The sequence below is a fragment of the Aegilops tauschii genome, chromosome 6 (genome assembly GCF_002575655.3).
Source record: "Aegilops tauschii subsp. strangulata cultivar AL8/78 chromosome 6, Aet v6.0, whole genome shotgun sequence".
Classification (NCBI taxonomy): Eukaryota; Viridiplantae; Streptophyta; class Magnoliopsida; order Poales; family Poaceae; genus Aegilops; species Aegilops tauschii.
Genome location: NC_053040.3, coordinates 169,968,391 through 169,983,716, shown reverse-complemented (window position 1 = coordinate 169,983,716; position 15,326 = coordinate 169,968,391). Strand labels below are relative to the sequence as shown.

Genomic DNA, 15,326 nt, shown 5'->3' with positions numbered 1-15,326 from the left:
ATACCATTAAATGGAGTCGACAACCCTTCTGGTACATCTTGTTTGAGAATGCATCATGCAGAAAGTCCGCAATGAACTTACACCAATGCATGTTCTTCACTTCTTTCAGTTTTGCCTGCACGACACAAATTTCAGGACAAGAAGTTGCTGCATCAGAAATCAAAATGGGAAAACATCAAAAAAACTGGCAGTGACTAGCTTACATATGACATAGGAGTCAAAAGACTGAAGGAAAAAATGAAGGAGTAGAGATAGAGCATTCACCAGGATGGGGAAGCATTTGTTGCTTGGGTGAAGAGATGTGGTCGGTGCAAAAACAGCTGAGATCAGGTACATGAGTAGCTTCATCTTAAAAACTTCGCCATGGGTTTTCATGCCCTCCAGCGAATTTGCCAGCACGGTCGTGTTCGGCATGGATGTCATCCCAGGAAACAAACGGGCAAACAACGTTTCCTCAATCATATTATTGACCTCATACGGGACTTTGATTTCTCCACGGGGCACACCCAACATGCAAAACACGGATTCCTCGTCTAACGGCAGTCTTCCACGTCCCGGAATCACAAATTCCCTGGAGGCGGGCTCGTAAATCTCACCGAGCCAGTCGCATACAAGGTTCACTAGATTCTTGCACCGAACATCCATCAGAGCCTGCATCCCCAACTCAGCACCAGCTCCCTTCTGGCGTCGATGAATCCCTCGGTCGATATAGTCAGGCGTTCCTGTGAAGCCCTATTGCGATTACGTTTCTTCTTCTGCAAAACAGAGAAATGATCATTGGTTGCCATGTTTCACTATCATGAAGGTTTAGACCCTATCAGACGATTGCAAACTCAACATGACATTCAAGACATATGGGGGAAGGGGGCTGGGGGGTGGACAGTTACCTCATCGCCGTCTGTTGTTCGTCTAGTTGCGCGATTCTGCCGCGGTAACTCCATGAAATCATCATCATCGTCTTGATGATCACCGCGAGCCATTCTGCTGAGGTAAGAACAAAGCAAAATGTTAGGGTGAAAATGAAAGTATGAAGTAAACAGTTGCCACCTAACAGAATGTACTTGCCACATGGGCTCAATTGAAAGTGGCAAAAAGTTTAGGCAATATCGTATGAACAACCACACCCCCTATGATTGTCCAACAATAAATGTGGCAACAAAACACATTGGCTTCATTTGAAAAATGTACAGATCATAAGGCACTTGAAACAAAATGTTGAAGTAGCCATGTTAGCACAAGATAGTACGAAAGAAAGGCACAAATCTTCCCCTGCACAAACATAAAATGTGGCAGCCCACGCCCTGTCCTCATACAAAAATGAGTTGCCATGTGTTCAAAGGCAAAATGTGCTAGGTTGAAATTGCCATGTTAAAATGCAACACAAAATTCAAAAAAGCGCTGAAAACATCTACTAAATAACCTGAAATTGCAATGCACACACTGACCTCATATTAAAAATGAGTTGCCATTTAGTACGGCCAAATATGTTCAGATATCACAAATCAGCGTGGCAAAACACGAAACTGGGTCTGCAGTACAGTGAATTTGCCACATTATCCTGCCTACAACATGGCAACAGCCATGCTGTGTTCACAGAAATACTTGCCACATGGAAAGCATATATATGGCAACTGACACAGTTGATGTGGAAATTAGTTGCCATCCAGTGCACATAGTTGCTGAAACTGACATGACAACCTAGTTACTATACTTTGCCATGCCACATTATCCTGTCAGTTGCCACAAGTCAGCGTGGCAAAACACAAATTTGGGTCTGTAGTATAGTGAATTTGTCACATTATCCTGCCTACAACGTGGCAACAGCCATAGTGTGTTCACAGAAATACTTGCTACATGGAAAGCATATATGTGGCAACTGACACAGTTGATGTGGAAATTAGTTGCCATCCAGTGCACATAGTTGCTGAAACTGCAATGGCTACCTATTTACTACACTTTACCATGCCTACAGCGTGGCAGCAGCCGTAGCATGTGCACGAAATTAGTTGCCACATGGAAAACATATTTGTGGCAACTATCACAATCAATCAGGAAATTAGTTGCCATACGGTGCAGATAGTTACTCAAACTAACATGTTTGCATTCATACTGCACTTTGAAAAACAACTACCTAGATCTAGGGTTCAATGGCAACTATCATAACTTGAAATTCATCACCAAAATTCTCCCTGCACTGATCGCAAATAGCATTTCGAAGCAATGCGCAACTACCGGACAGAAAAACGACGGCCCAATCCCAAGGTACAACCAGGCTATGGCTCCGGACAGGCCGGACCACACCGGCGTGACCACCACCGCGGCGGCGACGAAACTGCTCAATGCCACCGAAAACGGCAACCACAAGACTCCGCCGCCGGCGGGAACGCCGGTGCATCGCGAACCCGCCTAAATCTCGATGAATCTCGAGCGAAGCATCGACCACGGAGGTGAGGGGAGAAATGCAGGCAAGGATTTTGAGCGTGGGAGCGAGCACTACCTTCAATCTGTAGGCGCTCCAGCGAAGACGCTCCGGTCCGGCGAGTCCCACCGACGGCCGCGAATGCCGTCGACTCTTCCGCCTCCGCCGTCGCCTTCTCCTCTCGCCTTCTCCTCCAATCGACTGAACTGCGGGGTGGGTTGTGCGAGTAACTGAGGGGAGGAGTAAATGGAACCGTGAGGGGAGGGGGGCGAAGTGCGCGACGTGTTTGATGGCAACCACGGTCGGGCGTGGCGTGCGGGCGCAGAGCAGTTCCACCGCACGCCCCCGAGTGGCAACCGCTGACCGCGGGGAGGCAACCGGCGTGTGGGCGAACTATGTCACACCACACACACGCCTTGTCCTACGTGGCACACAAAATCAGTCAAAACGTGCCAAGATTCGTGCAGATACTGCTGGACGGCGATGGAGGCGTGTGGTTGAGATGGCGATAAATAGCCACGCTCTTCGTAGCCGGCCGGTCGGATCCCGGCGACGGCGACCGGCGGCCTGGCACGAAACTGGGGACGGAGCAATTACAGTGTACTGCCGCACGCCACCGGGCCGAGAGGGCGACGTCTCCATCCTGACCAATTTTTTGAAGGCAAGTTGTTTCCGGATATGATACGGGATCAGCATGGCGAGGCGAGCGCCGTTCGGAAAACCTCTCTCGCATTCCCGCGCAACCCCCTTGGTTTGTACAATAAATTTAAAAAATGCTGCTTTGTCCGGTATAAAGCTCGCCATCCCGCCGCGTCCCAAAACAACTCAGCTCAGCCACGACCCCCACAATTCACTGCTCGATTCTCGTTGCGTAGTAGGGTTCCAAACCAGAGAGCAAGAAGCGGATTGTTATCGGTTCTTTTCGTTTGATTTGAAGGAGTGAGCGAATTAAGGTTGTGCATCGGTCGAGGTTGATCGACGATGGGTGACCTGATTCCGGGGCTCCCGGAGGAGGTGGCGCGGGAATGCCTGCTCCGGGTGGGGTTCCGTCAGCTCCCAGCAGCGCGCCGCACCTCGCGGCAGTGGAAGGCGGAGGTGGAATCGCCGCTCTACGGCCGCCTCCGCCGGGCCAACGGCCATGCCCGCCCGATCCTCGCCCTCGCCCAGGCCCTTCCCCCGCTCGCCGCCTCGGGCCCGGCCCACAAGTACGCTGCGTCCGCCGCCCTCTCCAACTCCTACCGGCTCGTGCTCCACGACCCGGCCGACGGAGGGTGGGCCACGCTGCCCCCGCTCCCAGGCGGCCGGGGGCTCCCGCTCTTCTGCCAGCTCGCCGCCGTGGCTTGTGTCGAGAGGAGGAAGCCGGTGGTGGTGGGCGGGTGGGACCCTGAGACGTGGGCGCCGACGGACACGGTGCACGTGTACGACTTCCTGGAGGGCGCGTGGCGGAGCGGCGCGCCGATGCCTGGGCCGCGTCGGTCGTTCTTCGCGTGCGCGGCGGCCGGAGGAAGGGTGTTCGTCGCAGGCGGACACGACGAGGAGAAGAACGCGCTGCGGTCGGCGGTGGCATACGACGCCGAGGCCGACGCGTGGGCGGCGCTGCCCGACATGGCGCTGGAGCGGGACGAGCCAAGAGGGATCTGCGTCGGCGCCAGGTTCGTCGTGGTTGGCGGGTACCCGACGGAGGCGCCACCGGCACCGGCGAGGCATTCGACACAGACGCCTGGGCGTGGGATCCAGTGCTGGACAGGTTGGTCGACGAGGGGGCGTGCCCGAGGACGTGCTGCGCCGCGCCGTCCGCAGCAGGCGCCATGTACATGCTACGTGGTGGCCACCTCGCGGTGCGGGACGGCGACAGCGTGTGGCGGGTGGTGGCGCCGGTACCGGAGGACGGGCGCGCGGCGACGGTCGTCGTGGCCATCGGGGACGGCCGCGTGGCCGCCATCGGCGCCGGGCGCCACGGCGGTGAGCAGGCCGTGTATGTGCTCAGCAAGGAGGCTGGAACCAACGGGGCGGCGCCGTCGTGGGCGCGCGTCCTGGCGCCTCAGGAGTTCGCCGGGCACGTGCAAGCCGCGTGTTGCGTAGAAGTATGATACAGTAACAAAAAATCAGTATATGTACAGTTGTCAATTAAATCTGAAAGTTAGTGGCGTTTAGAAAACTACATACTAAAATTTAAACCATACAGGAAAAATCTACAAGACTGCAACATATACTTAGATGATACCCCACGCGTTGCCGTGGGATCGGTTGCAAAATATTAGACATGAATGTTTGGATACATAATAATATACAAATTAAAAACTATATATATATATATATATATATATATATATATATATAATTCATTGTATTTAGTTACTGAGGTGAACTTTTCCCACACATGTTTGCATGTTGAGTTGGATTTTTTCAAGGGAAACGTTTACATTCGGAGCGCCGGCCGAACCGTTGCACCGGACAAGTGCACGCCTTGCGATCGCTCTCCATCGTGCGTCACGCATCACTCTTCCTTCCAATCCTTTTTCTTTTTCATTATCTTCTTCTCCCCCCACGACGCGTAGCAACCACTCCTTTTCCCCCATCTCCGCCGCCACGCGCAGCGCGCCGGCGTGACGAGCCGTTTTGCTGCTACGGTGAGCCACGCCGAGGGCGAGAGAAGACATCGAGGGTGGAGAAGTTGCGAGGCAGGAGAGCTGCAAGAGGCCCGCACGCGGCGCTAGTGCCCGTCAATGGTGCGCGACTAGCCATGGCGCGACAGCGAGGTGATGCTTGAACCGTTTATACGAAAGCTTTCACCCTTCGATTCAAATGCTTCAACCAGCGGCATATAAAGCTTCAACTGAGACACCGTGCACTGGAAAAGCTACAATCGATCATAAGAAAGCTACAATCATTCATAAGAAAGCTACAATCGTTCTGGAAAAAGATTTTCGAGTGGGGCACTGCGCAAACCCGAAAGCTGCTACTGGCTACGAGAAAAGCTTCAACCGACGGCGAAAAAAGTTTCAACCGTAGACGACGGAAGCCATGGACGACGACGAAAGCTGCAACCGGCTTCGTTGTTTGCTACAACCGGCTTCTTTTTTGCTACAAACAGAGAGATGACGAGCGTGGTGCATAGCGACTTGTTTCTTGCTACAACCGACTCATTTTTTTTGCTACTACCGACTTAGTCTTTGCTACAAACAGAGGTTGGTGAGCATGGTCACCGCGGGCGGCGAGGATGGGCGAACAACAAGGAGGACGACCAGCGAGGGCGGCGGACGGCGACGAGGACAGATGATAGGGGCGGCGACAGGCGATGAGGACGGCCGACGAGGGGACGGCCATCGGAGTGTGTGCGGACAGGGAGATGGGAGAGAGCGAGATGCAGGGGAGATGGAAGAGAGCGAGACACGTAAGAGGAAGACGAGGGCATCCGATGGTTACGATCCGCCAGGTCGGATGGCTGCGGGCCTACCGGCCCAAATTTGGGCCGGCACCCGCCTTTTTTCAATGCATGTTTATATGATGAGGTGGCATGTGTGAATGTGAAGAGAAATATGCTACTCTCTTTGTTCACAAATATAGGACATTCTTAGGTTTTTGAGTCGGATGTATATAGACACGTTTTAGTTTGTTTGGTCACTCATTTCAGTTCGTATGTAGTTTCGATTAAGCATCACACTAGAATGAAGTCTCGGTAGCAAACTCCTCACAGCTAGCAAACTTCTCTGCTGCGTAGATAACTCTCTCGAAAGTTTGTAGCAAAGTTCTCCGAAGATTTTAGCAATCTTCTCCAAACTCCAGGGACTATCTATTTGCGTGCACTAGCAAACACATTAATCAGTCCCACACTGTTTCTGTCCAACAATCTCCAAAACCTTCAGGATCACTCGATTGCACCAACAAATATCGGACAATGCATCACTATACTAAGCAAATGCAAACAATAATTTAATACTCGTGTGGTTGCTTTTAATTTCTCCTAACCCATAGTAATCAGTTGTCAACGAAAGAAAGTTCATCCGATCAGCAAGAGAATCTGCCATTGGGTTACTTCACGTCGGATGAAGAATCGTTCAACTTTTCCTCCAAGATGTTTGATCTATGATCCATGACAGCATACACTAAGCTTGCGTAATCCACGTCCAAATCGTTTCAGTACATAACTAAAGCAATGCCAGGACCAAATGATAAGGCATAAAAGCAAACTTGTAGAATCTAAACGTCTACGTACCAGATGAGAACAATACATCTGAGGCAGCAGATGTATCCTACCAGGCAACATCTGGTGGGTTTTGAGTATGTGCAAATGACAAGGGTAAGAAACTAAGAATACTAGCCACAGCCAGAAATCCAGACAATGCATGATGAAACATACTAACATAGCACAATGATAGCTTACCGATTATAAACTGTGCATGGTGATAATACAACTGGAAGTTCATTAACCACTAGTGTTGATAGGCTCCATACCAGAGGTGAAAATGGGGCTCCAACAGAAATGACAGCAGGTATGGTCCATATACTCATGTTAAGTAATCTGAAGCAAGCAGAGAGAGCACCACTACTTGTTGCCAAGGCAAGATGCATCGCGTGATGCAAATGGATCCAACAAGCGCGCTGCTTATACTGAAGCTCGAGATGAAGGCGGTCTATCGCACGGGCTGTTGGTTGTAGTGGCTCTTCTCTTTCTTCTTTGCAGCAGCGAGCTTCGCACTCCTAGCGGCGGCCTCCATCGCAGCGTGCTTGGCGGCAGCATCCACCTCCTTGCTTGATTTTTTCTTTTTCGATGCAGCTATCTTCTTCATCTTCTCCTTCAAGTCCACAGCGGTAGCTTCCTCTCCAGACTTTGTATCATCGGCCGCCCCTCCATGGTCCTTGCTGGAATCCACTTCATTGGGCTGCTCTTTGGAATCCTTCGATGGTTTCTCCTTCCTTAGTTTCTTCTTTTTTGAAGTCTTGCTTTCTGATGGTACAGGAAGACCCTTCTTATCCCCATCTCCTTTCTGTCCATCAGGCTTTCTTTCAGCTGCAAAGTACCAAAATCAAAATACATGTCAGTTTAACCAGAAAATGAGGAATGGTTGATCATTTTGATTAATTTGTATAGGTTGTAGCATGATTACATTACATACATTTACTAGTGACGTCAGCCAGTGTAGCATTTTCAGAAATCCCCAACTCGGCCAGAACAGCATCTAGTTCTGCAAGCTCTTTCTTCTTCAATTCCTTCTTTGAAAGTTGCTTTTCTGTGTCTTTAGAATGGACAGGCACTGGAGCAGATTCTTTAACCTCAGGTTCAGATGGTACATCAACTTCATGTCCATGCTCGGGTTCCTCTAGCTCATCATCACCCATGTCAACATCAAGACCATCATCTTCACTCTCAGTTTCCTGCAGTGTAAATGCAGAGCTAATTATACCATACTAGATGCAAGGGGGGAAATAATGCATGTATCAACAGAGAACATCATAAGGAAGAGCAGACACAGCTACGCCGTATACATAGAGAAAGTAGACAGAAGCAGTTCTACACGGACACCAGCATTTTTTGGCAGAACTCAATAGTATGAATCGCTGTCGGAATTTATACCCGTCCGTATAACAAATGTGATTTCCTCGCAAAAAAAATGTCATTTGCTGTGTCCAAAAATATCTTGCCAAGTCAGACACCGAAATCCGAGTCAGATTCGGACAACCATGTCCGTGTCCGACTAACACTAGGTAATATCATTGTGTGCCATACCAGTCACTGAAACAGATTTTCTCATATTGAATCACAAAAAACAAACACAACAAAACACAAAGAGCATACATCAATCGTTTTTCTTTCTGTTCTATAACTTTTGTTCCCACTCTATCATCACTCTCATTATAAAAGCTAATTTGGCCACATGAGCTGAAAAAATACTGGTTTCTTCTCCCCCTTTTGCATCTATATATGTAAACCTATTACTTAGTATTAGCAACACTACAGAACCTCAACAAATTTATATGTAATACAAATCTTACATAGATTACCTTACATGTATCGTGAGAGTGTGAGACTATGGGATGAGCCACTTTTTCTTAGATTGATCACGGGATAAGCAAGTTAAATACACATAGCAAATACACCTACTGGCAGAAAGTATATTTAAGAATTTAAGCCATTCCTCATGATATAGGATTTTACATATGAGACAATCCAGGACAACTTCGTAAAGTGCGAATACTTGTGTACACAAAAGACATGCATAAATGGAAAGCTAAGGAATACGAGTAACCAACACAAAATTGTAAGTGAGAAACACTGAACATGGTGCCAGAAGAATCAGTGACATCATCAACATAACAATGAGAAATATTTCCGACGTAAACTAGAAATATAGGTTGACACTAATCATCATAAAACAACATTACTGTCTCCATGCTAGACAAAATTGACATATTCCGTATCTGAATCACACACATCGAACTTCCTAGAATGTCACATAGACATAGTGGAAAAAAACTGTACAACAAACAGTTAGGGTCTACGCACCATGAATCTTCACTGGTGCTTCGGTAAGGAGCGTGAGGTGGCACCTTCACTCGTCAAGCTGTCTGCCCATTATCATACCATGCATAAATATAGCAAACCTAGTACTCCCTCTGTAAAGTAATATAAGACACCTCATGTCCAATTCTCAAGATTCCAAGCTTTACCCGTTGGTCGTCACTATTGGCATCGTTAATGGTCACTCCACAAGTGGTACAAGCAAAGGACCACCACCAAGTAGTTATACTACTCTTCCCCACATCCTAAAGACCATGATCCCACTATGTAGAACAAGAATCAGCGGTCTCACTAACTGCAACCTTTCGCGAAACTGAATCTTTGTACGATTCCGAAAGGTTCATTTCTATCACGAAGATACCGGCTGCACCGCTCTAACAACCTACCAGTACTAGATCAAAACCGGCTGCGAAACTCTAACATCAGTGGACGTGAAAGCAAAACGGGCACGCACTGACCTCCTCGGCGCCGGCCTTGCCGTCCGCGGCGGCGGAGGCGGTTTCCCAGACGGGACGCGGAGGGGCGGTGGTGGCGAAGTAGTCGTCGTCGTCCTCGTCCTCTACGTCGGCCCACGACTTCGACTTGAGCGGCGCGGGCGCCCAGAAAACCTCCGGCGGCGGCCGCGGCGCGTTCTCCTCCCCCTTCCCTGGCGCGGCGGGCTTCTTGGTCCCGTTCACCTTCCGCCCCGGAGCGGACGAGGACGCGGAAGGCGGCTTCTTCTTCTTCTTCTTCTTGAGCGCCTCGAGCGCGGCGAACACGTTGCCGCTGCCGATCCTCACGGCGGCCTCCGCGTCCCTCCGACCGCCGCCTCCCGCCATGGCCGGTGCCGCGTATCCAGCGAGGGGTCGGTGCCGCACTGGCCGGAACGGGAATCCAGCAGGGAGGAGCGGTCGGTGGGTGGGGTCCGGTTAGGGCAGGGAAGGAAGGACCCTTGGAACGAGGCGGCGACGGAGGAGAAGAGGAGATGGGAGAGGGCAGGGGAGCGAGTGAGGTGGTAACGCCAGGTGGAGGCCGGGGTTGTGGGGCCCGCGGCTCTCGGTGGAGTGTCAGTGTCAGTGGGGGAGGGTAGGTGGCAGGTTGGGTTGTGTTACAAGGGCGAGTGGAGAGCTTCGTGCCGGTTTGAGGTTGGTCCTTGTTAACTTGAGCGTGAGTTTTTCTTTCTACTCTAGTGACTAAAACGTCTTATATTGTTTGAAGTGTTTTTCTTTGTTGTTGTTTTGTTAGGATTTTTTGTACTGTTTTTTTCCTTTTTCTCGAGACGAATCACACGACCTTTTCTCCATTGTAGCTTCACCCGTCCAGGGCAATTTGTTTTTCTTAGCAACAACAACCGATGAATAAAGTATAAAAGAATAGGAAAACCTCGGCTCCACTCATGGTGTGTGGCTGTCATTGTCTATGTAGGAAAAGGGGAATGTGATGGTAGAGCTAGGTTATTTGTAGGTGACATTGTTGCAATAATGAGCAATTTGAAACGGGTTTAATCAACATCAATATCATCACAAGCGTGCTAGTAAAACTTGTCGTAGATGAGATACTATGTATGCAAGTATGTGTGGAGTAATAAAGTAGCATGTCTACCTTATTTGCATATGAAGCAAACACAAGTACCAACAGCTAAATCATCGGCACATAAGCAAAGGTAGCAAAAATCTCATTGTTGCCCGCGCGCATGGTGGTGAAGTGACCTTCGCAACAATGGTGTGATCAGAGAAGTGGCAATACCACAAGTAGCCCGATAGAAGAAGTCGTCGCAATCAAAATACTCCTGTTGGGGATATAACTACTGGAGTCACCCGCCCAGGAAGGGCCGGGTTATGTCATGACGATCATCACATGAAGCCCAATATCAAGCTTGAGGATGGCGGTTCAATGAAGGGCCTAAGGCCTAGAGGCGGCTTAAGGCCCGTAGTGATAAACCACCGTTAAGGCATGACTTGTAGTGTAAGGCAAGAATAGTTAAGAGTCCGAGCCGGACACTGTTTATAAGCCGGCCGGGACTCTGAGAGCCGCTGGGCGTTAACCTCTCTATATAAAGGGTCGACCCAGCGGCGGTTCAGGACAAGTAAGGTCAGATCGATAGCCAGGCATAGCGGTTTAGCTCCCTGGTCATCGAAACCCTAAGTAATTCCACCTCAACTGGAGTAGGCTTTTACCTTCACCGTAAGGGGCCAAACCAGTATAATCCTCGTGTCCTTTGTCCCGTTTAACCCCTTTAAGCTTCCTAGTTGCGATGGCTCCACGACAAGTCCTTGCACGAGGACATCTGCCGTGACTATTCCACGACAGTTGGCGCCCACCGTGGGGCCAGCGCACGGTGGATTTGAGTTCTTGAAGGGCAGCTTCGAAGGGCTCAAGGGATATGCTGTGGGCCGGATGACCAAGAGTCATCGCGGCAAGATCTACATCGACGACGCAGGCTGGGGCCCTGACGCCGGCTCAATCGAGTACGGGTACCGGGTCCCCTTCGGCGGAATCCACGTTTTCATTGGCAAGATTGGCGAGCCGGGCCCTGAGCCGGACCTCTGCACCGACCTCGTCGAGACGGCTCAGCGTGCGAGACCCGCCCGGACTCTGCCTGCCTTGAAGCATGCTTTCGTGGGATGCGTCCATGGAGGACTCTCTGAAGGATCTGGATCTGGCGATGAGACGGCCGCCCGCTCTGATGGCGAGTCGTCCACAGATGAGACCAACTCGTTATATCAACTTCAAGATGGCAGGCTCAGGGGCTGTTCCGATGGCGACAGTATTCCGGACCCCTTTGAGCCGCCAAGCCGGGTTGGAATCTTCATGGCCGGCACACAACCTGTTCAAAACCCCGCCGCTGGGGCAGGAGGCCCTGTGCACTCGCCGGCTCAGGTGCTAATGGATCTCACAGATAAGATGACGGCCCTGTTAACTGCCACGGTCGTCCCGGCGGATCAAGCTCAACATGATGCAGAAGTGGCACAACTAAAATTGGACATAGCGCAGGCCAAGGAAGACCTGGCAGCGGAAGGAGTTAGGATGGCTGCAGAGCGGGCGGCTCTGGATGCCCAGGCTCAGTTTATTCAGGCGCAGTCTTTCCGGCTCACGATGGATCAGAACGCATCCAATGAGGTCATGAGAAGGAGGTATCAGAAGGCTCAATCTCGGCTCCCTCCGGTTTATGATCCTCGCAACCTCTTCAACACACCCGGTGCAGGGCCTAGCAACCCGCCAGAGATAAATCAGGTCACGGCACCCGGGGTGGGAACGCTGGTTCAGCCACCAGTGATGGGGCCTCCCCGTGTGAATACTGCATCGCCTCCATATGTGCCAACACCACCGGGTCATTATTCTAACCCGTTGGAAAACATGATCGCTGCAGCAGCGCGACTGGCGGCTCTTCCGGTTGAGGATGACTCCCCAACGGCGGTCGAAACCCGCAGGGTCAGAGAACTTCTTCAGACGGCTTTGGCGTAGCAGGAGGCATATTCATATAGCCGGGACAGGATTCATTCGACCCCTCGACAGGCAATTCATCAAAACCGGAGTCCGAGTTATAGCAGACACATGGCGTCGGCGACCGGCTCAAGCAACGTCCGGCGCCATGAATTTCCTGGGGGCATGGCCCGGCACATAATGGAGCCTTTAATGCGGTAGATCAAGACATAGCGCGTCAGGAAGCTGAGCAGGCGGCTCAGATGACGGCTTACCAGCCTTTTTCGGTTTACCCGACGGCTTCTATTGAGGCAGGCATGGCTACAAGAGCCGGAGGCGTCCCTTGCCTGGTGCCGGCTCTCCGTAACGAACGTCTGCCCAAGGATTTCAAAGGACCTAGGAAGGTACCTAATTACACGGCTGATTTACAGCCCGGAGCATGGGTTGAGAGCTACGAGATGGCTATGGAGTTGCTGGAGGTCAGCGAAGCGGCAATGGCCAAATACTTCACCATGATGTTGGATGGGACTACCCGCACTTGGTTCAAGGGACTGCCGCCCAATTCCATCGGGTCATGGGCAGAGCTAAAAGCCCGGTTCATCCAAAACTTCAAAGATACATGTAGGCAATCAATGTCGATTGTGGATTTGACTAACTGCAAACAGCAAGAAGGCGAGTCTACAACCCATTGGGTATGCCGGGTCAAAGAGATAATACATTCGTCTGATAAGAGGGATGCCGGCTCTGCGGTCTTGATGTTGGAGCAAAATTGTCGTTTTGCGCCTCTGAAGATGAGGCTTGGGCGGCTCAAGCGCGATTGCAACGATATGGGTACGCTGATGGCGGCTCTGGTCAAGTACGCCGACTCTGATAGTACCAAGGATCCCGCGTCTGATGAGGAAAAGACAGGGAAGGGAAAGAAGAATGGCAACGGCAAGGGCCCTCAGCATAACCCGGCGAACCAGGGAAGTAATAAACGTAAGGCTGATGGCAGTATGGAATTTGTGGCCAACACCAATGCGCAAGGTAACAACCACCGACGTAAGGGGAGACCACCTCCCCGATCCGCCGGATCAGGCCCGACGCTTGAGCAATTGTTGAATGAGCCCTGTCCAAGGCAGGTTCTAGGGAGAAGCCAGCCACTCATCTATGGAAAGACTGTGCAATCATGAAAGCTTTCAAAAATTCCAACACTTTCAATGGCAACAATGGGCAGGGCGGCGGCTCAGGCGGCGGCGGCTTTCATGGCCCGGGCGGCGGTTCAAATTCCAATTTTCAGAATTTTCAAAGTAATCAAGGGGGGTTCAACCAGCAATCTGGCCAGGGTAATCAGCAGCAGCAGCAGAGGGGATATCAGACCAATCCAAAGCAGCTCAACAGTGGACAGTATCATGTGTTTACTACCAGTTTGTGCAAGCGAGACCAGAAGCTTCATAAAAGGGCTGTGAACGCTGTTGAGCCGGCGGTTCCACGTTACTTGCGATGGTCTGAGCAACCTGTTGTATGGAGTAGGGAGGATCACCCTCCCCGGGTTGATAATCCGTGTCACCTGGATTTGGTGGTGGCTCCTCAGGTTGGTGGGTATAAATTCACTAAGGTGCTCATGGACGGGGGCAGCAGCATCAACATCCTCTATTATGAGACCTTCCGTCGTATGGGATTAACCGATAAAAACCTCAGCCAGTCCAATACTGTTTTCCACGGCGTGGTGCCTGGTAAGTCGTCGTATCCAGTTGGTAAGATCGAGCTGGAAGTAGCCTTTGGAGATGAGTACGACTCCAGGGCGGAAAAACTGACTTTTGAGGTGGTCAAGATCAGAAGCCCGTACCATGCTCTATTTGGGCGGCCGGCTTACGCCAAGTTCATGGCACGGCCGTGTTATGTATATTTGCAGCTCAAGATGCTGGGTCACAACGGGACCATTACGGTTCATGGCAGCCGAAAAGTAGCTTTGGAGTGCGAGGAAGGTGACGCTGCTTACGCTGAATCTGTTTGTGCGACAGCGGAGTTGAAGTTTTATAAGGATAATGTTGACCCGGCAGATATGACGTCTCTGAAAAAGCCAACCACGGAGCATGAGCCGTTAATGAAATTTAAGTCGGCCGATGAGACTAAGCTTGTTGACTTTGTTCCAGGTGACTCATCTAAGCAGTTCAGCATTAGCGCCAATCTGGATCCTAAATAGGAAGGCGCGCTCATCGAGTTCATCCGTGAGAACCGGGACATCTTTGCATGGAAACCTTCTGACATGCCGGGTGTACCGAGAGAGCTCGCTGAGCACACTCTTAATATTGATTCAAAATTTAAGCCAGTTAGGCAATTCCTCCGTCGATTTAATGAGGAGAGGCGGAAGGCCATTGGTGAGGAAGTAGCTCGGCTCTTGGCGGCCGGGTTCATTGTGGAAGTCTTTCATCCAGAATGGTTAGCTAACCCGGTGCTCGTACTTAAAAAGAACGGCACCTGGCGTATGTGTGTGGATTATACGGATTTAAACAAGGCTTGTCCGGCTGATCCTTTTGCTCTCCCTCGTATTGATCAAATTATTGATGCTACGGCGGGTTGTGAGCGTTTGAGTTTTTTGGATGCGTACTCTGGTTACCATCAAATCAAAATGGTTGTTAAGGACCAAGAGCAGACGGTGTTCATTACTCCCTTTGGAGCTTTCTGTTATGTGTCTATGCCTTTTGGGCTCAAGAGTGCACAGGCGACTTACCAGCGTTGCGTGCAGAATTGTCTTCATAATCAGATTGGGCGTAACGTTCATGCCTATGTGGATGATATTGTGGTCAAATCCAGAGAGAAGGAGACCTTGATAGATGATCTGAGAGAGACCTTTGATAATCTCCGGGTCTACAAGATGATGCTTAACCCGGCCAAGTGTGTTTTTGGTGTTCCTGCAGGCAAGCTCTTGGGTTTTCTGGTTTCTCACAGAGGCATTGAAGCTAACCCGGAGAAGATCAAGGCAATCACCTCTCTGGCTAAGCC

General features: G+C 50.7%; 1 protein-coding gene and 1 pseudogene across 1 annotated transcript; one reads left to right on the top strand and one right to left on the bottom strand.

Moving 5' to 3' along the window:
• Positions 1-3,400: 3,400 nt before the first annotated feature.
• On the top strand, positions 3,401-4,516 carry LOC109779713 (F-box/kelch-repeat protein At1g80440-like; annotated as a pseudogene).
• A 2,268-nt stretch (positions 4,517-6,784) lies between these two features.
• Positions 6,785-9,923, bottom strand: LOC109779717 (uncharacterized). The gene is made up of 3 exons (XM_020338352.4): positions 9,398-9,923; positions 7,537-7,795; positions 6,785-7,430 (listed from the first exon to the last, which is right to left on the bottom strand). Exons 1-3 carry the CDS (start codon positions 9,755-9,757, stop codon positions 7,054-7,056), a joined length of 996 nt encoding a protein of 331 aa, XP_020193941.1. The 5' UTR covers positions 9,758-9,923; the 3' UTR covers positions 6,785-7,053.
• Between the last annotated feature and the right edge of the window lie 5,403 nt (positions 9,924-15,326).

Bases quoted from the DNA above. Each gene is read 5' to 3' on its own strand.
- LOC109779717 (XM_020338352.4), bottom strand. From the start codon at position 9,757: ATGGCGGGAGGCGGCGGTCGGAGGGACGCGGAGGCCGCCGTGAGGATC. The intron at 7,796-9,397 runs GTCAGTGCGTGC...TTTACACTGCAG, and splicing joins GCAAGGCCGGCGCCGAGGAG to GAAACTGAGAGTGAAGATGA. The intron at 7,431-7,536 runs GTATGTAATGTA...GGTACTTTGCAG, and splicing joins GGCTGACGTCACTAGTAAAT to CTGAAAGAAAGCCTGATGGA.